General features: G+C 63.9%; 1 protein-coding gene across 1 annotated transcript; it reads left to right on the forward strand.

Moving 5' to 3' along the window:
- Nucleotides 1–438: 438 nt before the first annotated feature.
- On the forward strand, nucleotides 439–15,417 carry SLC4A1 (solute carrier family 4 member 1 (Diego blood group)). The gene is made up of 22 exons (XM_058820373.1): nucleotides 439–488; nucleotides 3,649–3,740; nucleotides 3,845–3,941; nucleotides 4,877–4,946; nucleotides 5,042–5,139; nucleotides 6,209–6,282; nucleotides 6,443–6,620; nucleotides 6,700–6,835; nucleotides 7,036–7,177; nucleotides 7,560–7,629; nucleotides 8,312–8,496; nucleotides 9,356–9,566; nucleotides 9,656–9,859; nucleotides 10,138–10,286; nucleotides 11,011–11,205; nucleotides 11,645–11,812; nucleotides 11,937–12,026; nucleotides 12,136–12,302; nucleotides 12,412–12,665; nucleotides 12,750–12,919; nucleotides 13,107–13,280; nucleotides 14,618–15,417. Exons 2-22 carry the CDS (start codon nucleotides 3,723–3,725, stop codon nucleotides 14,696–14,698), a joined length of 2,931 nt encoding a protein of 976 aa, XP_058676356.1. The 5' UTR covers nucleotides 439–488; nucleotides 3,649–3,722; the 3' UTR covers nucleotides 14,699–15,417.
- Nucleotides 15,418–19,964: the final 4,547 nt, after the last annotated feature.

Raw genomic sequence — 19,964 nt, forward strand, 5'->3', positions numbered from 1 at the left:
CCTCCAAAGCATCCCCCCCTCTCCAGGGCCCCCCAATCCCACGGCACACAGGGACACCCCATTCCGTGTCCCCCTGCTCCTCCTCCCCGGGGAACCTCCCCAGGAACCCCCTTTTTTTTTTTAATTTTTTTTTTTTTTTTAACGAGAACACCCCAACCCCGCGGGAAGGGAGGGGGGACACGGGGGGATCCCGGGAATTCCCTGCGGGGAAACCCCAGGTAAACAAGATTGGGGGGGCAGCGGGAGCAGCTCGGGGGTGCCGGGCTGGGCGAGGGACGGACAGGAGGACAGCGGGAGCAGGCGGGGCTGAAGCGGGGCGCAGTTTTGCAGATGTTGCACCCCGATAACCTTGTTTTTCCGGGGGGCCCGGGGGGGCCGGCTGAGCCCGAGGGGGGCGAGATTAGGGAGGTGAGCGTGACTCAGGCATCGGCGCTCACAGCCCGGGCACCGCACAGAGAGCGCGGCAGGGCCGGCGGAGGCACCCAGGGGTAGGTGCGGGGTCACCTCGGGGTGTCCCCGGGGCTGCCGGGGGGGACACGGGGGGAGCTGGGGCTGGGGGGGCACCCTGGGCTGCCCCAGGGGGGTGCTGGGGTGGGAGGTGCTGCGGGATGGGGGATTTGGGCTCCAATGGGGAGCCAGCAGTGCGGTGTGGATGGCCTGGGATGTGCGGGCTCCGTGCTGAGCCGTGCCGGGCGCTTTGCGGGATGAGAGATCCCAAATACGCTGCCAGGGACGGCCTGGGATGTATGGACTCCATCGGGAGCCCCGGGGCTGGCCCACGGAGGGAAGGAGCAGTCCCAGGTTGTGTGAAAGGTTCGGGATGCGCCGGCTCCAGACGGAGCCCAGCCAGGAGGCAGGAGGGGTCCCGGCCGTGCCGCAGGGATGCTGAGGGATGTCAGGGCTCCGCGGAGCCGCGGTGGCCGCGGGAAGGATCCCGGTGACCGTGCGGGGCTGGCGGGGGGGTGTGCGGGCTCCGTGCTGAGCCCTGCGCGGCGTTTGGTGCGGGAGGGGCGAGCCCAGCCCTGAGCCTGGCAGGGGATGGATGGATGGATGATGGATGGATGGATGGATGGATGGATGGATGGATGGATGGATGGACGGGCCCCATGGGGCTGTACCCACTGAGGGGGACCCCATAGCATTGTACCCACTGAGAGATTCCCCATGGGGCTGTACCCACTGAGGGTGACCCTATAGGGCTGTACCCACTGAGGGGGACCCTATAGGGCTGTACCCACTGAGGGGGACCCTATAGGGCTGTACCCACTGAGGGATTCCCCATGGGGCTGTACCCACTGAGGGGGACCCCATAGCATTGTACCCACTGAGGGGGACCCCATAGCATTGTACCCACTGAGAGATTCCCCATGGGGCTGTACCCACTGAGGGGGACCCTATAGGGCTGTACCCACTGAGGGATTCCCCATGGGGCTGTACCCACTGAGGGATTCCCCATGGGGCTGTACCCACTGAGGGTGACCCTATAGGGCTGTACCCACTGAGGGGGACCCCATGGGGCGGGCTGTACCCACTGAAAGGGACCCCACGAGGTTGTACCCATTGAGGGGGTTCCCCATGGGGCTGTACCCACTGAGGGGGACCCCAGCCGCGCCCTGGCTGCCGGGGGATGTGCGGACCCCACGGGGACGGCGCTGTCGGTGCGGTGTGGGGCTGAGGGCTCCGTCCCGCACACACCGTGTGGGACAGGAGCCCCGCACCGAGCTCCGTCCTGCCGTGCCCGGGGCTCTGCGGGGCAGGGATGAGTTCGGCGGCTCCCGGTGACCTCGCTGCCGGTGCCGCAGCCCCCGCGGGTCCCGGTGCCGCAGCCCGGCCCGGGGCGCGGTGGGGCAGAGCGGGTGGAGCGGGGCAGGGGCCGACGCCCGGTGTCGGGCGTTATCAGCGGGGCACAGCCCGGCGCACCGGGCTGATGCAAGAGCCGCCAGCGGGCTGGGGGGGCCGGGGGGGCCCGGGGCAGGCCGGGCTGGGGGCCGGGGGCCGCCGGTGCCGGGGCCAGGCGGGGCAGGAAGGAGACGGCCGAGTCAGAGGCTCGCCGTCCATCCCGTGGCCCCGCCGCGGCTCCCGCGCCCCGCCGGGGATCCCGCGTGGCCCCAGCGGGGATCCCGTGGCCCCCGCGGGGTGTCCGGGACCCCAGCCCGGCTCCCCCAGCCCCGGCCGGGAGCGAGCTCCTGCATCACCCTGGTGAGATCGCGGGGGGCTGGATCCCCCCAAAGCCGCCCATTGCCCTGACCTTGCCCCCGAGCCCCCAGCGGGGTCACCGGGCCGGGGGGGCTGGGGGGGCGGCCGGAGCCCCTCGGCCCCCCAGGCTCGGGGGGTCCCCAGGGGGCGGCTGGAACCGCGGCTTTGGGGGTCCCGGACCCCTCCTCAACGACTCGGGGCGGGGGCGGGCGGGGGGCAGCAATGGGGGGGTTACAGGGGGGGGTCCGGAGCCCCCCGGGTCCCTCCGGGGCTGCCCCGGGGGGGGCGGGGGGGGCGCAGTGCGGGCAGGGCGCCCCCTGGCGGTTGTGCCGCGGAACAGCCCCGGGGCAGCTTGGGGGCGCAGGGGACACTCAGGGACACAGGGGACACACAGGGGACACAGGGGACACACAGGGGACACAGGGGTCACAGGAGACACAGGGGACACGTAGGGGACACCCAGGGGACACAGGGGACGCAGGGGAAGCGCAGGGGACACAGGGGTCACAGGGGACACTCAGGGGATACAGAGGACACTGGGGTCACAGGGGACACACAGAGGACACGGGGAACATGCAGGGGACACGCAGGGGACACAGGGACACAGGAGACATAGGGGACACACGGGACACAGGGGACACAGAGGGGACACAGAGGACACAGGGGTCACAGGAGACACAGGGGTCACAGGAGACACAGGGGACACGCAGGGGACACGCAGGGGACACGCAGGGGACACAGGGGTCACAGGGGGTGCGGGCACTGCATGCTGCAGGGATCTGGGGCTGATGGAAGGGGGGCAGAGGGGCCTCCCCAGCTGAGCACCCTGGGTGGGTTTGGGGTGCTCACCCCATCCGGGTTTGAGCTGTCCTGCGAGTCCAGCTGTGCCTCAGTTTCCCCCCTTCTACCTTTCCCCTCTGCCAGGGGCTGGGGCTGTGTGTGGGGGATTTGGGACCCCAACCCCCGTGTGTGGGACTGTATGGGGCCCTCATACAGGTGCAAGGGGCTGCAGGGGGCTGTGTAGGACCCCAGACACATGCCTGGGTCTATACAGGACCCCCACCCACACACGAGAGGGTCATGTGGGGTCGCAGCCCCTGAGCGTGGGTCCCTAGGGGACCCAACCCCGGCTGTGACCCCAGCACAGGGCATGGCGTGCGTGGCACGGGTGGCTCAGGGCAGCATGCCACGTCCCTGGTGGGAAGCTCTGCCGTGCCCTGACGTCCGTTCCCATCCCGTGCGGCGGCAGGGCAGGGCATGACCTCCCTGGGGACCCCCAAGCCCGGGCCCTCCCGGCCCGTGGGGAGCGGGTTGGGCGGGCAGGGGCTGCGGGAACGGCCACGGGGACAAACAGCCCTTGGGACAAACGCCACCGTCGCGGGGGCACCGAGCGATGCCCTGCCTGCTCTCTGCTAACTTGTTCTCTCTCGTTTCCCCGTGCCCGCCCCGCAGAGCGCCGGGTTATGGTGGCACCGGGCTGAGCGCCGGGACGCGCCGAGGCGGCAGCGGGGGCCGAGCCCGGAGCCATGGAGGGGCCTGGCCAGGTAGGGACCCCCGGCCCCCGCCCCGGCTCCGCGCTGCGCCCCGGCACGGCCCCGGCACGGCCCCGGCGCGCCCCAGCCCGCTGACCCCTGTCTGTGTCCCGCAGGAGGCCTACGAGGAGGGGATGAGGAGGAGCCTGGACCCCGAAGGCTACGAGGACCCCGGGCTAAAGAGCTCCCACCTGTCGCTGGGCGAGATGAGCAGTGAGTGGCTCTGGGGCGCTGGTGGTGTGGGCACCACGGGGCTGGCATTGCATGGGCACCAGTGTCACAGGGTGCCAGCGCTGCGGGGCGTGGCAGGGCATGGGTTCCGATGTGGCAGAGGTGACAGCGTTGCATGTGTGACCACGGCATAACACGGGTGACAGCTTTGCAGGGCTGATGGCACCACAGGGGCACTGGCGCCAGCTGGGTGCCAGCGTTGCAGGGCCACCAGTGGCTCAAGGTCAGGCGTTGTGTGGGCAGAGTTTTGTGGGTGCCGCTGTGCAGGGACACCAGCATGGCTCAGGGTCATTGCATGGGCACCAGCAGTGCGTGGGCACAGGTGTTTCATGGCTGCCAGCTTCTTGTGGGCACGCATGGCACATTAGCACTGCGTTGCATGGGTGCCAGCAATGCATGGGCACAGGTGTTCCATGGCTGCCAGCTTCTCATGGGCACGCATGACTCATTGGCACGGTGCTGCATGGGCACCAGCAGTGCATGGGCACAGGTGTTTCATGGCTGCCAGCTTCTGGTGGGCACGCATGGCACACCGGCACGGCGCTGCATGGGTGCCAGCATGGCGCAGGCACGTCGCATGGGTGGCACAGATGAGTTGCATGAGCACACAGGTCTTGCACGGACGCGTTCCCCGGGTGCCAGCGTGGCAGCGGCAGCAGGGCCAGGCAGGGACACCCCCTCAGGGCAGTGAGTCCCTCTGAGGTGCCACCTCCAGCTGTGGGTGCCCGGAGCGGGGCTGAGCCTGGGGACACCCGAGCTCCTTGAGCCCCCCGAGAGGGAGGTGAGGGCAGTGTGGGCACTGGTGCCACACAGCACCCCCCGCCCAGGCACGGCTGTTTCGGAGCTGCCACCCCGAGGGGCTGTTTGTCACCGTGGGGTGGCACAGACGGGGTAACGCTGCCCCCTGTTCTGCGCAGGGGCCGGCGCTGGCATCGGGTCCCCGCTGCAGGCGTGGAGAGCCAGGGCCGAGGAGATGAATCCCCTGCGGTGAGTGCCCAGGTCGGGGCTGGCACCCCGGGGCAGGCTGGGGGCACCCGCGGTGCCCGCGCTGAAGCCCCGTGCCCGCGCTGTGTGTTTTGCAGCCAGTATCTGCCCGGCCGCCGGGGATTTTATGACCTGGACGGGAAGCGGCGCTCGGCCGGGGCTCCCCCGGGCCCCCCCAGCCGTGGCGAAGGGCAGCGTGAGTGACCGCGGGGGCCCCGGGGGACAAAGCCCGGCCCCGGCGTCCCCCCCACCCCGAGCTGCCCACCCCCGTGTCCCCCCATCCCGCGTGGGGACTGTCACCCACCCGGGCGTCAGGGCGCGCCGCGGGGTGACCGCTGCCACTTGCCCGTAATCGCCCACTGATTGCGGATAAATAAACTCTTTGTTTGGGGTGAGGACAAGAACCGCTCGGGGCTGAACGCCGGCTGGCGCCGGGCGGCTCGGTGGCGGTGGCGGCGGGCAGGGACGGGGACACGCTCGTGCCCGCGTGCCAGGGCCAGCGCCGTCGGGGACACGGTGCCAGGGGACGCGCCCCACGCCCGCTCCCGAGGGCGCAGCATCCTTCCCCTGGCAGAGCGGGATGCGGCTCCTGCAGCATCGCCCCGCAGGGCGGGTGACACGGCCGGGGACGGCCAGGGGACCGCGGTGGTCCCCGCCGGGGGTGGAGGGACGCGGGGTGAGCCCGTCCCCGCCGTGGGGTGACAGCGGGCGGGCGGGAGCCGCGCCGGTGTTTACTGTCAGCAAAGGAAGGGCTGCGGGATTTACGGTGCGCACGGGGCGGCCGCGGGGATCGGTCCCCGCGTTATAGGGACGGCGCTGCGGGGACATGGGGAGCGCAGGGGGGGGCCGCAGGTAGGCAGGGGACGGGGATGGGGACACGGCGGGGGTCAGGCTGGCCGGGGATGTGCTGTCCCCGTGTCCCCATTCCGGTGCTCGGTGCTGGGGCTGTGCCACGAGCCCTGTCCTCACCCCGGCTCCAGGGATGTCCCCAGGCTGTCACCCTGCCCCAGGGTGGATGTGAGGGACCGAGGTGGGCACGGGCAGGGCGAGAGATGGCAGAGTGGCACATCCGGCAAACTCCAACTGGGTGTGGGGTGGGACAACACGGGAGGCACATCCACAGCGCCCAGCAGGGCTGGGGTGGGGATGATGGAGAAGGGGACACGTCCAGGTGACCCCAAAGGGGCTGGGATGGGTGTGATGGTAGAGGCACCTCAAGCAGGGGGTTTGGGCTGGGGCTGACACCTTGGTGGCTCCACTTGCAGCTGTGTCCGTGACCGATGTGGACCTGGAGGCAGCAGGGAGCAGGAGGCTCCTGTCCCAGCCGGACAGCCATGAGGTGGGTGCTGCCCCAGGGACCCCCATTGCCTCCCCATTCTGGGGCTGGGTGGGCTGTGGTGACCGTGGGACCAAGCTCACAGGGCACTGAGGGGGATGCTGAGTGTCCTGGAGGTCACAGTGTGACCAGGACGTGCTGACCCCTCCATCTCTGCCTGCAGGGATACGTGGAGCTGCACGAGCTGGTCCTGGACAATGCAAAGGACTTGTGCTGGATGGAGGCCGGCCACTGGCTCAGGCTGGAGGAGGACTTCCAGGAGTCCGGGGACTGGAGCCAGCCCCATCTGTCCTTCCTGACCTACCACAGCCTCCTGGAGATCCGCCGGGCCCTGAGCAAAGGTGGGGACAGCTCCGAGGACCACCAGGAGGGTGGTGAGCGCCCTGCGCTGGCCGGATGGTGACAGTGCTGTCCCCACAGGTGCCATCCTCCTCAACCTGGAGGCCAACTCGCTGCCGGCCGTCGTCCACACCCTGCTGGACCAGCTCATCTACGAGGGGCAGATGAAGCCGCAGGACCGGGACGATGTCATGAGGACGCTGCTCCTGCGCCACAGGTACGGCCAGGGTGGGGGTCCCGGGGGGTCCCGGGCTCTGGGACCCTCCCCGGTGTGTGCAGGGAGCTGGAGCTTGGCTCTGGGTGGGAAAGCTCTGCCTCTCATCCCTCTTTGGGGGTTCCCGTGCACCCCCGGGGCTGGGGCTGTGCTGGGCAGCAGTTGGGGGCGCCGGGGCGTGTGACACCCGCCCGTGTCCCCAGCCACCCCACCGAGGACGAGTCGGTGTGGACGATGCCGCCGGCGCTGGTGCAGCGCTCGGGCACCGGCAGGGCCGACGTGGAGCGGCCTCTCCTGAGGGAGCAGCGGCCCGTGGAGATGAGCAGGATGGCGGGGAAGGAGCAGGTGAGGGGGACAGGGGGCTCGGGGGGCGCTGGGGACATTGGGGTGCGGGCTGGGAGTGGGAGATGCACACTGGGTACGCTCACGCTGTGGCACACGCAGGTGCACACGCGCACACACGCAGGGAACAGTGGGGACACTTTGGGGACAGAAGGGGGACTCAGAAATAGTGGGGGACATGCAGGAGGTGGAGAGGGACATACAAGGAACAGAAGGAGGGTCACGGGATAGAGTGGGACGTGCATGGAGAGGGAGATGCAGGGGAACACGCAGGGGGTGGTGGGTGGCACACACAGGGGCAGAGAGGGGGGACATGCAGGGTACACAGGGGACCACAGGGGACAGCCACCAAGGCTGATTCCTGCCCTCCATCTGCCTGCAACAGAGCGGGGTCCCCAAACCCCAACTCCTGGAGACGATCCCAGAGGGTGCTGAGGCCACCCTGGTCCTTGTGGGTGAGTGGTCAGCAGGATGGGGGTGCTGGGCGCTGGGCGCTGGGTGCTGGGTGCTGGGTGCTGGGTGCTGGGCGCTGGGTGCTGGGCTGGGTGCTGGGTGCTGGGTGCTGGGTGCTGGGCGCTGGGTGCTGGGTGCTGGGTGCTGGGTGCTGGGCGCTGGGTGCTGGGTGCTGGGTGCTGGGTGCTGGGCTGGGATCAGGGTGCAGGTGCAGGTTTGGGGTGCAGGGGGTGCTTTGCCATGTGCCCCTCACTGTGCTTGCTCACACGCTGCTTTTCTTGTGCCTTTTTTGCCTCTCCCCCTCCTCAGCTCTCGCCGCCGCCTGCTGCTGCTCAGCGCTGCTCTCTGGGTTCCTCTCCCCATGTCCCTTGTCCCCATGTCCTCATGCCTCTATGTGCCCTGTGTCCCCATGTCCCAATGTCCCTGTACTCCCATACCCACCCATCCGTGTGTCTGTGTGTCCCTGTGCCCATGCCCCACGTCCCTGTACTTGCACGCCCACTTACCCCTTTGTCCCAGTGCCCTTTGTGCCCCTGTCCCATTCTCCTTGTCCCCTCTGTGTCACCTCGTCTCCATTCCTGATGTCCCCACGTTTTGCTGTCCCCGTGTCCCTGTGCTCCCACGTCTCCTGTGTCCCTGTGCATGCTCCCCCATGATCCCTGTCCCGTGCCATCCTCCCCCCAGGCTGTGCAGCCTTCCTGGAGCAGCCCATGCTGGCCTTTGTGCGCCTGAAGGACGCGGTGACACTGGACGGTGTCCTCGACGTGTCCATCCCCGTCCGCTTCCTCGTCGTGGTGCTGGGGCCCGACACGCCCCAGATCAGCTACCACGAGATCGGCCGTGCCATCGGCACCATGATGTCCGAGAGGGTACGGCCACCACCAGTGCCACCACCCACCCCTGAGCACCTGGGGTGCAGCGTGTCCCCCTGTGCCACGTCCCACTCTGATCCCCATGTTCCCAAGACTCCGTGTCCTCACCTCCCTGTGTCCCCTCATCCCCAAGCCCTGGGGTGTCCCCTTATCCCCCTCTCCCTGTGTCCCCTCATCCCCAAGCCCTGTGTCCCCACGCCCCCAGCCCGGTGTCCCCACGTCCCCAAGCCCTGTGTCCCCTTATCCCCCAGCTCTGGGGTGTCCCTATGTCCCCCTCTCCCTGTGTCCCCTTATCCCCCAGCTCTGGGGTGTCCCCACGTCCCCCTCACCCTGTGTCCCCTTATCCCCAAGCCCTGGGATGTCCATACATCCCCTCTTACCCCATGTCCCCTTATCCCCAAGCCCTGGGGTGTCCCCATGTCCCTCTCACCCTCTGTCCCCTTATCCCCCAGCTCTGGGGTGTCCCTATGTCCCCCTCTCCCTGTGTCCCCTTATCCCCCAGCTCTGGGGTGTCCCCACGTCCTCCTCACCCTGTGTCCCCTTATCCCCATCTCTGTGTCCTCTTGTTCCCAAGCCCTGTGTCCTCTTATCTCCAAGACTTGGGGTGTCCCCACATCCTCCTCTCCCTGTGTCCCCACGTCCCCAAGCCCTGGGATGTCCATACATCCCCTCTTACCCCATGTCCCCTTATCCCCAAGCCCTGGGGTGTCCCCACGTCCCCGTCACCCTGTGTCCCCTTATCCCCAAGCCCTGTGTCCCCTTATCCCCAAGTTCTGGGGTGTCCCCCTGTCCCCCCTCACCCCGTGTCCCGTGGTGACACCCACCACGGCTCAGTCCCCGGCCCGTGTCCCCGCAGGTGTTCCGCCGGGACGCGTACCTGGCCGAGGGCCGGCAGGAGCTGCTGCGGGCCGTGGAGGATTTCCTGGACGCCAGCATCGTCCTGCCGCCCACCGAGGCCCCCAGCGAGCCGCTGCTCCGCGCCCTGGTGCCGCTGCAGCGGGAGCTGCTCCGACGGCGCTACCAACCCCTGGAGAGGCTGCACATCGGGGACTTCCTAAAGGATCTGGGTACGGCAGGGACCCCCGCAATCCGCTGCGCCCGGTGGGACCCCCTCCTGGGACACGGGGTCCCTCATGGGCACCTGGTGTGTCCCCAGGGAAGGACGAGGCGGCTGAGGAGGATGACGACCCCCTGCGCAGGACGGGGCGGCCCTTTGGGGGGCTGGTGCGGGACATCCGCCGCCGCTACCCCAAATACCTCAGCGACATCAAGGATGCCCTGAACCCCCAGTGCCTGGCCGCCGTCATCTTCATCTACTTCGCGGCGCTGTCCCCCGCCATCACCTTCGGGGGCTTGCTGGGTAATGGGGGGACAGGCTGGGGGCGCTCCTGGGGACGGGGATGTCCCCGCAGCTGGGTGTGGGGCTGGGGGTGTCTCTGCCCAGGGGGGCTCTTCCCCCCAGTCCCGGTGCCCAGAGATGTGGGGTGTGGGCACAGCGCTATCACCCCAGCTGGGTGTGGGGCTGGGGATGTCTCTGCCCAGGGGGGTTCTTCTCCCCAGTCCCGGTGCCCAGAGATGTGGGGTGGGGGCACAGCGCTGTCCCCCCAGCCCGGCACCCACCGGCTCCGCTCCCACCAGGTGAGAAGACCAAGGGGATGATGGGGGTGTCAGAGCTGCTCATCTCCACCTGCGTGCAGTGCGTGCTCTTCAGCCTCCTCAGCGCCCAGCCCCTCCTCGTCGTCGGCTTCTCGGGACCCCTCCTGGTCTTTGAGGAAGCCTTTTACTCGGTGGGTGCCCCCTGTGCCCCTGGGTGCCTCCCAGCTGCCACCAGCTGTGCCCACAGTGAGGCTGGGGTGTCCCCACCAGCTTTGGGACAGGAACAGGGACGGGGATGGGGACAGGGACAGGGACAGGGACAGGGACAGGGACAGGACAGGGACAGGACGGATGGGGATGGGGATGGGGATGGGGATGGGGATGGGGATGGGGATGGGGATGGGGATGGGGATGGGGATGGGGACAGGACAGGGACAGGGAGAGGACAGGACAGGAATGGGGATGGGGATGGGGATGGGGATGGGGACGGGGACAGGGACAGGGACAGGGACAGGGACAGGGACAGGACAGGGACAGGACAGGGATGGGGATGGGGATGGGGATGGGGACAGGGACAGGGACAGGGACAGGGACAGGACAGGGACAGGACAGGGATGGGGATGGGGATGGGGACAGGGACAGGGTGCAGCTGTGTGGGGGATGGCACAGGGGGATGGCACATGAAGGTGATGCCACCCATGTGATGACCCAAGGGTGAGAGCACACAGGTAGAGCCACCCAGGTGCTGGCCCTGGGGTGATGTGACACCAGGTGGGTGATGCCAACCAGCTGCCCCCGTGTGGGTGACACCCTAGGGGGGTTCCCAGGCAGGTGCTGCTGGGTGGGTGACGCCACGGGGGTCCAGCCCAGCTGGGTGCCCACACCCTGACAGGGCTGTGCCCTCTGGCTGCCCAGTTCTGCAGCAGCAATGGCCTGGAGTACATCGTGGGACGGGTCTGGATCGGGTTCTGGCTGATCCTGCTGGTGCTGGTGGTGGTGGCGTGCGAGGGCAGCTTCCTGGTGCGCTACCTGTCCCGCTACACGCAGGAGATCTTCTCCTTCCTCATCTCCCTCATCTTCATCTTCGAGACCTTCTCCAAGCTGGTCACGGTGAGGGGCACCGGGGTCCCACGGCGGGGGTGGGGGGCTGCAGATTGTGGTTATCACCCAGGTTTCCATGGAAACAGTGGGATGCAGGTGAGGGATGGAGTCTCCTGGTGCTGCCTCCCCTTTTCCAGGTGTTTCCCAGCTCATGAGGCCCCTTCCAGTGCTGACTGTTCTGTGATCCTGTGATCCACGCTTCTCTCTGCAGAGGGATTTTGGGGCACACTTGTCCATCCCCACTGCACCACGCAGCCCTTGCTCTGTCCCCACTTCCAAAACCACAAAAACACCCCCTGCTCAGTCTGTGCTGAGCTCTCAGCCTCTCCCAGCCCCTGGTTGCCATCCTGAACCCACATGGAAGCTGCCACAGGGCTCCCACCACGGCAGGGGGGTGCAGAGCATCCCCATCCCCACTCTCCCTCACCCTCTCCCCTTCTCTCCCCAGATTTTCAAGCAACACCCACTGAAGAGGGAATACAGAGTGCAGGCTGAGGTGCAGCCCGGGGTGCCCGAGCCCAACACGGCGCTGCTGTCGCTGGTGCTCATGGCTGGCACCTTCTTCCTGGCCTACTTCCTCCGCGTGTTCAAGAACAGCTCCTTCCTGCCCGGCAAGGTGAGGGTCCCCCTGCGCCCAGGGGGGACAAAATCTGGGGGTTCAGTGGCCGTTCCTGCAGGGGAAGGGGTGGTGGGACCCCCGGGATGAAGGGCCCTGCAGGTTTCTCATGCTGTCCCCACAGGTGCGGCGCCTGATCGGGGACTTTGGGGTGCCCATTTCCATCTTCATCATGGCACTGGCTGATTTCTTCATCAACGACACCTACACCCAGGTCTGGGAGGGCAGGGCTGGGGGGGAAGGGTGTCCCCACATGGGGACATGGGAGAGGGTGCTCGTCCCTGTGTCCCACCCCTCACTGTCCCATCTCTGCTGCCCTCCAGAAACTCAGCGTCCCCAAAGGGCTGCAGGTCACCAACGCCACCGCCCGGGGCTGGTTCATCCACCCCATGGGGGACACCACCCCCTTCCCCATCTGGATGATGTTTGCCTCCGTGATTCCCGCCCTTCTGGTCTTCATCCTCATCTTCCTCGAGACACAGATCACCACGTGAGGACGGGGATGTGGGCAGGGGAGGGCTGTGGGGTGCCTGGTGGGCTGGGGATGGAGGGGACCTCCCCTGGCATTGTGTCACCAACTGCTCCCTGCGTCCCCACAGCCTCATCGTCAGCAAGCCCGAGAGGAAGCTGGTGAAGGGCACCGGCTTCCACCTGGACCTGCTGCTGATCGTGGCCATGGGGGGGCTGGCAGCCCTCTTTGGCATGCCCTGGCTCAGTGCCACCACCGTGCGCACCATCACCCACGCCAACGCCCTCACCATCATGAGCAAGACCTCGGCCCCGGGGGGCAAATCCCAGATCCTGGAGGTCAAGGAGCAGCGCATCAGCGGCCTGCTGGTGGCTGTGCTCATTGGTGAGCTGGGCAGGGGTCCCCAGATGGGCAGCGAGGGTCGGGGGTCCCCAGGGACTCTCCCCAACCTCTCCTTCTCCCCCACAGGCGTCTCCATCCTGATGGAGCCCATCCTGAAGTACATCCCCCTGGCTGTGCTCTTTGGCATCTTCCTCTACATGGGGGTCACCTCCCTCTTCGGCATCCAGCTCTTTGACCGCATCCTGCTCCTGCTGAAGCCCCCCAAGTACCACCCTGATGAGCCCTACGTCACCAGGGTGAGTGGGCTGTGGGTTTGGGGTGTCCTGGGGCTCCCCAGGGAGCCAACTCCTCCTTCAGCACTGCTGGGTGGGACCCTGCACTGCTCCCCCAGCAGCCAACACCCCACAAAGGTGTGGGACACTGTCCCTGTCCTCAATGTGGGACGCTGTCCCTGTCCTCAACCCTCTGCTCCTCGTCCCACAGGTGAAGACTTGGAGGATGCACCTCTTCACCTTCACCCAGATCGTTTTCCTCGTGGTGCTGTGGGTGGTGAAGTCCACGCCGGCCTCGCTGGCTCTGCCCTTTGTCCTCATCCTCACCGTGCCCCTGCGGCGCTTCCTGCTGCCCAGGATCTTCCGGGACATCGAGCTCAAATGTGTACGCAGCCCTGGCACTGCCAGCCCAGTGCCAGCCCCACCTCTCTCCCTGCTCCTGCTCCTGTCCTCGTCTCCATTTCTGCCTTATTCCTGTCCCTGTTCTCCTCCCCATCGCCGTCTCCATCCTCCCTCTGTCCCCATCCCCATCTCTGCCACCATCTGCATCCCTCATTCCCACCCGTGTCCCCATCCCTGCCCCATCCCTGTCCCTATCCTATTCCTTTCCCCAGCCTCATCCCAGCCCCTCCCTCATCTCCAGCCCCAGCAGTGTCCCTGTCCTCCATCCTGTCCCCATTCCATCCCATTCCTCAGCCTCATCCCAGCTCCTATTCCCACACTAGCCCCATCAGTGTCCCTGTCCCATTCCTGTCCCCATCAGTGTCCCTGTCCTCCATCCTGTCCCCATCCCTGTCCCTGTCCCGTTCCTGTCCCCATCAGTGTCCCTGTCCTCCCTCCTGTCCCCATCGCTGTCCCCATCAGTGTCCCTGTCCCATTCCTGTCCCCATCCCTGTCCCTGTCCCATTCCTGTCCCCATCAGTGTCCCTGTCCTCAATCCTGTCCCCATTCCTGTCCCCAGCCTCATCCCAGCCCCTATTCCCACACCATCCCCGTCAGTGTCCCTGTCCCATTCCTGTCCCCATCAGTGTCCCTGTCCCATCCCTGTCCCCAATCCTGTCCCCATCCCAGCCCCTATTCCCACACCATCCCCGTCAGTGTCCCTGTCCCCATCCCTGTCCCCATCCCTGTCCCTGTCCCCAATCCTGTCCCCATCCCTGTCCCCATCCCTGTCCCTGTCCCCAATCCTGTCCCCATCCCTGTCCCATCCCTGTCCCTGTCCCATCCCTGTCCCCATCCCTGTCCCTGTCCCATTCCTGTCCCCATCCCTGTCCCTGTCCCCAATCTTGTCCCCATCCCTGTCCCTGTCCCATTCCTGTCCCCAATCCTGTCCCCATCCCTGTCCCTGTCCCATCCCTGTCCCCATCCCTGTCCCTGTCCCATCCCTGTCCCATCCCTGTCCCTGTCCCATCCCTGTCCCATCCCTGTCCCTGTCTCTGTCCCTGTCCCATCCCTGTCCCCATCCCTGTCCCTGTCCCCATCCCTGTCCCATCCCTGTCCCTGTCCCATCCCTGTCCCATCCCTGTCCCATCCCTGTCCCTGTCCCTGTCCCTGTCCCCAATCTTGTCCCCATCCCTGTCCCTGTCCCATCCCTGTCCCCATCCCTGTCCCTGTCCCCAATCCTGTCCCCATCCCTGTCCCTGTCCCATCCCTGTCCCCATCCCCATCCCTGTCCCCATCCTGTCCCCATCCCGTCCCCCTCACGGCCTCCACTCCCCGCAGCTGGACGCAGATGACGCCGTGGTGACCTTTGACGAGGCAGAGGGGACAGATGTGTACAACGAGGTGCAGATGCCCAGCTAAGGGCGCCCCCAACGCCCCCCCAGCCCCGCTGCCATCTGCACTGCTGCCATCCTGAGGCCACCGGGCCACCAACAAGGACTGGGGACACAGTCCCCACCTGCCCACCCTTGGGAACGGAGCCTTTTTGTTGTTTTTTCCCTTTTTTTTTTTTTTTTTTTTTTTTTTTTTTTTGGGTCTATTTTAAAAATTATTTTGGATGATGTGATCTCACCCCCACTTTGCTGCCTCCTGCTGGGGAAGGGGCTGGGCTGGCCGGGCCCCATGTGCCACCCGTGGCAAGGTGGATGTGACACTGTCCTGTCCCCAAGGCCACCACCAGCGTGGGAAAGAGCTGGAGGAAGACCCTGGAGGGAGGAGGAGGAAGGCAGGGACAGAGATACAGCAGGATGGAGTTCTCCCACCATCCTCCTCCTCCTCAGGGAGCCCCCCCAGCCCAGCCCCTCTCCCCAGATGAACTTTGAACAAGCTGGGACAGACCCATCACCATGTGGAGCCTTTTTCCCATTTTCTCCATCACCTGCTCCACAGGATGGTGGCAGCTTCTCCACTGCACATCCCAGATCCAGGGTGTAAATAGCCCAGCAAGGGGGTTTATACATTTACAATGAAAACAATCATGCTTAAAACACACAGAAAAATACTTCCAGTTATGCTGATGCTTCTGCAGGTAAAATTCACTTAGAGCCAAGCAAAAATTAAAAAAAAAAAAAAAAAAAAAAGCTGAAAAAGTACCTCAAAAATAGAAAAAAAAAAGAAGAAAAAAAAAAAAGAAAAAAAAAAAGTAGCTGCAAGGAGTGATCTGTATATTTGATGCTACTGGGGGGGTTTGTAATTTATTTTTCTGGCTGGTTGTGCCCCCACTGCAGTGGGGCCAAGTGCGTGTGTGTATATACTAGAGAATGATAGCAAAACCTAGAATTTTCTAGAAAAGATGATTTTAAAGAATCCTGGTCAGGGCCTAAACTCGATGGACCAGTCTGGCAGCGTCATTTAACTGATAAGTTAGTCTTAATTAGTTAATTAGTCCTCTTTATTTTTATAGCGTTTCAGGTAAATCCATGTAGGTTTTCCTTGATTTTTCCCTTGCTTGCTCACCGTGTCTTGCCCCATTTCCCTTGGGATTGCTCCAAGGGATGCCCCAATCCTGCCAGGGCTGGTTCTGCTCCAAGGGTTGGATGTGACCAAGGTTGCAGAGCACCAGATCAGGCTCAAATTTGCTCATTTTTGCATAAATCAGAGTAGGGGACCTCAAAATCAGCATTGGGGGGTGGGAAGGGGCAGCCACACCCAGGGCTGCGCTGCCTCACGTTTGGGTTGGTTTAGTTTTATTAATTATTTGTCTGAAATAAAAATGTTTTGATCTTTGGGGGTTTCTCCTTCCCTTCCCCACACCTCTGCATCGGGCTTTAATAAACAAATTAATAAAATCAGAAAGGAAATGGGGGTTTTCTTTCCAGCTGGGAATTGTCTGGGATGGAGCCTTAATTCCCCCACAAAGGAGAATTAATTGGGGGATTGGGAATATCCCAGTCCCCATTCCAGGGGGATTGGGAATATCCTGATCTCCATTCCAGGGGGATTGGGAATATCCTGATTCCCATTGCAGGGGGATTGGGAATATCCTGGTCCCCATTCCAGGGGGATTGGGAATGTCCTGATTCCCATTCCAGGGGGATTGGGAATATCCTGATCCCTGTTCCAGGGGGATTGGGAATATCCTGGTCCCCTTTCCAGGGGGATTGGGAATATCCTGATCCCCGTTCCAGGGGGATTGGGAATGTCCTGATCCCCATTCCAGGGGGATTGGGAATGTCCTGATCCCCTTTCCAGGGGGATTGGGAATATCCTGGTCCCCATTCCAGGGGGATTGGGAATATCCTGATCCCCGTTCCAGGGGGATTGGGAATATCCTGATCCCTGTTCCAGGGGGATTGGGAATATCCTGGTCCCCTTTCCAGGGGGATTGGGAATATCCTGATCCCCTTTCCAGGGGGATTGGGAATGTCCTGATCTCCATTCCAGGGGGATTGGGAATATCCTGATCCCCGTTCCAGGGGGATTGGGAATATCCTGACCCAGTGCTGCTGGCACAGGACCCAGAGCAGCCCCTGCCCTTCCCCCAGCCCCTGGCACGGGGCTGACCCCGATTATCCATAATCCCATTAAGGAACGGGGGGGGCACCGGTGGGGCCGTGGGAAGGGCCGTGCCCGCTCGCCCCCAGCCTGTCCATGGGGCAGGAACTGGGAGCAGCATCCTTGATGCCAACCAGCACCCAAAATCCTCGCTGAGGGGCTGGGATAAACCCCAGCGTGGCCCCCAGCCTGTCCATGGGGCAGGAACTGGGAGCAGCATCCATGATACCAAACAGAGCCCCAAACTCTCTCTGAGGGACTGGGATAAACCCCAGCGTGGCCCCCAGCCTGTCCATGGGGCAGGAACTGGGAGCAGCATCCTTGATGCCAACCAGCACCCCAAATCCTCCCTGAGGGGCTGGGATAAACCCCAGCGTGGCCCCCAGCCTGTCCATGGGGCAGGAACTGGGAGCAGCATCCTCGACCCAAACAGAGCCCCAAACCCTCTCTGAAGGGCTGGGATAAGCCCCAAACCCAGCAGAGCTGCTGCCTCCTCTTTTTCAGAGAGGGAAGCACACGGATGGCACTTCCAAACCCAAGGGCCAGCTCGTGTCCATGTGTCCCTGTGTCCCTGTGTCCCCGTGTCCCTGTGCCACCTCTCGTGGGCAGCCCACGCCGCTGCCATCCCCAGGGCTGCCATCCCTGCCTGCATCTGCCTGCAGCCCTGGTTGACGCTCCCCAGCCCGGGAAGGGCTCGCTGTTCCCCGGGAGATGGCAGCGAGGTCACTGCTGCAGGATCCAGCCCGGCCTGGGGTGGAAATTTAGGTCAAGCTCCTCTTTGAACCCGCCTCAGCCCTGGGAAACGGGGAGGGAATTAGGGAAGGTCAGGAGAAACGAGGGGGAGATAAATGCTGATTAATTGGTTGCTAATGAGGGAGGGAGCACGGAGTTCCTGAGGGGGATCAGTCCTGGAAAGGGAGAACCCCAGCGCCTGCAGCATCACATGCCTCCACACCATCCACTGGCATCTGCTGGCAGTGCCACTGAAAAAGCAGAAAAGTAAACAAAAAACCTCCAAACCTGCGGCTTTATTCCCCAAAAATATTAACTGACACAAGTAAGAGCAAATAAAAAAATTCCCGTGGTCAAAAGGAAGGCCTGGGAAGGGCAAGGAGAGAGGGGGTGGCATTTAGGGGGGGGGGGGGGTCCCCATTTCCAGCCCACCCGCTGCAGGGTCTGTGGTTGATTCCCAGGTCTCCAGTGTGTCCTTGCTGGTAACAAAAGCCCCAAAACCACGTTGGGAGAATTGTGACTGGAGCACATTGACAACTCCATTGATTTTTTTAAAAAAACCTGAAAAATTATAAATGTCAATTTTCACATGTTGGGCCTGATTTGCTCTAAATATTTTATGTTGCCTTTTTTTTTCTTTTTTTTTTTTTTTTTTTTTTTTTTACTTTTATAATTTTTCCCTCTTGCAAAATAGCAACAATTCCTGAAATTCAGGGATCCACCCCAGGCCAGGCCCTTTTTCCACGCAGAATTAATACATATATATTTATTTTTAAGCTCTCGCAGGAGGGATTAACCACCCGGCGCCAGTGCTGCCTGGCCGGGCTTGGCACAGCTCGGGCAGGACGTGGCGGAGGAGCCGGCTGTCCGCCTGTCCCTCCCTCCGCCTGATCCTTCCCTTCGGAAAAAGCCAAAATAATCCACTTGCACAGCCAGGCACTGCCCCCGCACCCCAAACCAGCCGGGGGGGGTGTGTGTGTTACCCACATTTAGGGATTATTATATTTATTATATTATATTTCTATATAAACAGGCGTGAAAACCCCGCGGATTTCGGCCATCCCCATGCGGTCAGCCGGGGAGATGCGCGCAGCCCACCGAACCGGGTGTGAGTGTGTTACCCACATTTAGAAATTATTATATTTATTATATTTCTATATAAACAGGCGTGAAACCCCCCAGATTCCGGCCATGCCGGGAGATGCGCGCAGCCCGCCGAGCCTGGTGTGTGTGTATTACTCACATTTAGGGATTATTATATATTTTATATTTCTATATAATAGAAATATAATTTCAGCCATCCCCACGCGGTCAGCCTGGTGCGTGTGTTACCCACATTTAGGGATTATTATATTTATTATATTTCTATATAAACAGGCGTGAAAGCCCCCAGATTCCGGCCATGCCGGGAGATGCACGCAGCCCACCGAGCCGGGTAACCGCACGTTCCCAGCGCCCGTCCCGCATTCCCGGCGGGGCCGTGCCGGTGTCCCCGGTGCTACCGGAGCCGGCCCGGCCGGGAGCAGCGCCACGGAGCACGCCAGGGCCGGGCCTGGAGCGGCCGTGCCCGGTAACCGGAGCCGCCCGGAGCTCCGGGAGCAGCGGGGAGGCCCGGCCAGCCGAGTTGCTCGGTGCCGCGGCGGCATCCGGTGCTACGGGAGCTGCCGGTACCGGCGGGGTGCTCGGCACCGCGGAGGCCGCCGGGCCGGCCGGTGGCACGGAAGCAGCCCGGGATGGCCCGTACTGTGCCGGCAGCCGGGATGGCCGGGAATGTGCAGGCGCTGCCCGGCCGGGATTGGCTGCGGGGAATGACGCCCAGCACAACAAAGGTGGAGTTGGAGAAATTCCATTAAAAAAAATTAAGAGAGAGAGAGAGAGAGAGAGAGAGAGAGGGAGAGGAGAGAAAGGGAGCGGAGGGAGGGAGGGAGGAGGGGAGGAAGCTGCCCCTCGCCCGCCCCGCCGGGCAGAGCCCCCCCCGCCGCCGTGTCCCGGGGCCGCGGGGCGGGCAGGAGCGCGGCCCCGCCGTGCCGAGGGGGCCCGGCTCGGCTCCCCCCCCCTTCCCCTTCCCGCTTCCCCCCCCTTTATTTTTTTTTTTTCTCATTTATCTTTTTTCCCCCCTATTTTTTTTTTTTTTTTTCTTTATGCAAACGCCGGCCGAGGATTGTTGCACATGTAAGGAGATTTTTTTTTTTTTTCTTCCTCCCTTCCCCCCCCCCCCCCCCCACCCCCCCCCCTCCTTTCCCTCCTCTTCTCCTTCCTCCTCCTCCTCCTCCTCTTTTTCTTCTCACCACAGTGTTGCAAAAGCAAAGAGCAATAAAAAACCCGGCGGAAAGCGGCGGCGGGGCGGCGGGGCTGGCGGGGAGATCCCGGCGGATCCCGGCGCGCTCAGCCCGGCTGATTG

The sequence above is a fragment of the Ammospiza caudacuta genome, chromosome 27 (assembly GCF_027887145.1).
Source record: "Ammospiza caudacuta isolate bAmmCau1 chromosome 27, bAmmCau1.pri, whole genome shotgun sequence".
Classification (NCBI taxonomy): Eukaryota; Metazoa; Chordata; class Aves; order Passeriformes; family Passerellidae; genus Ammospiza; species Ammospiza caudacuta.

Bases quoted from the DNA above. Each gene is read 5' to 3' on its own strand.
- SLC4A1 (XM_058820373.1), top strand. The intron at 7,178-7,559 runs GTGAGGGGGACA...TGCCTGCAACAG, and splicing joins GGATGGCGGGGAAGGAGCAG to AGCGGGGTCCCCAAACCCCA. The intron at 13,281-14,617 runs GTACGCAGCCCT...CACTCCCCGCAG, and splicing joins GGGACATCGAGCTCAAATGT to CTGGACGCAGATGACGCCGT.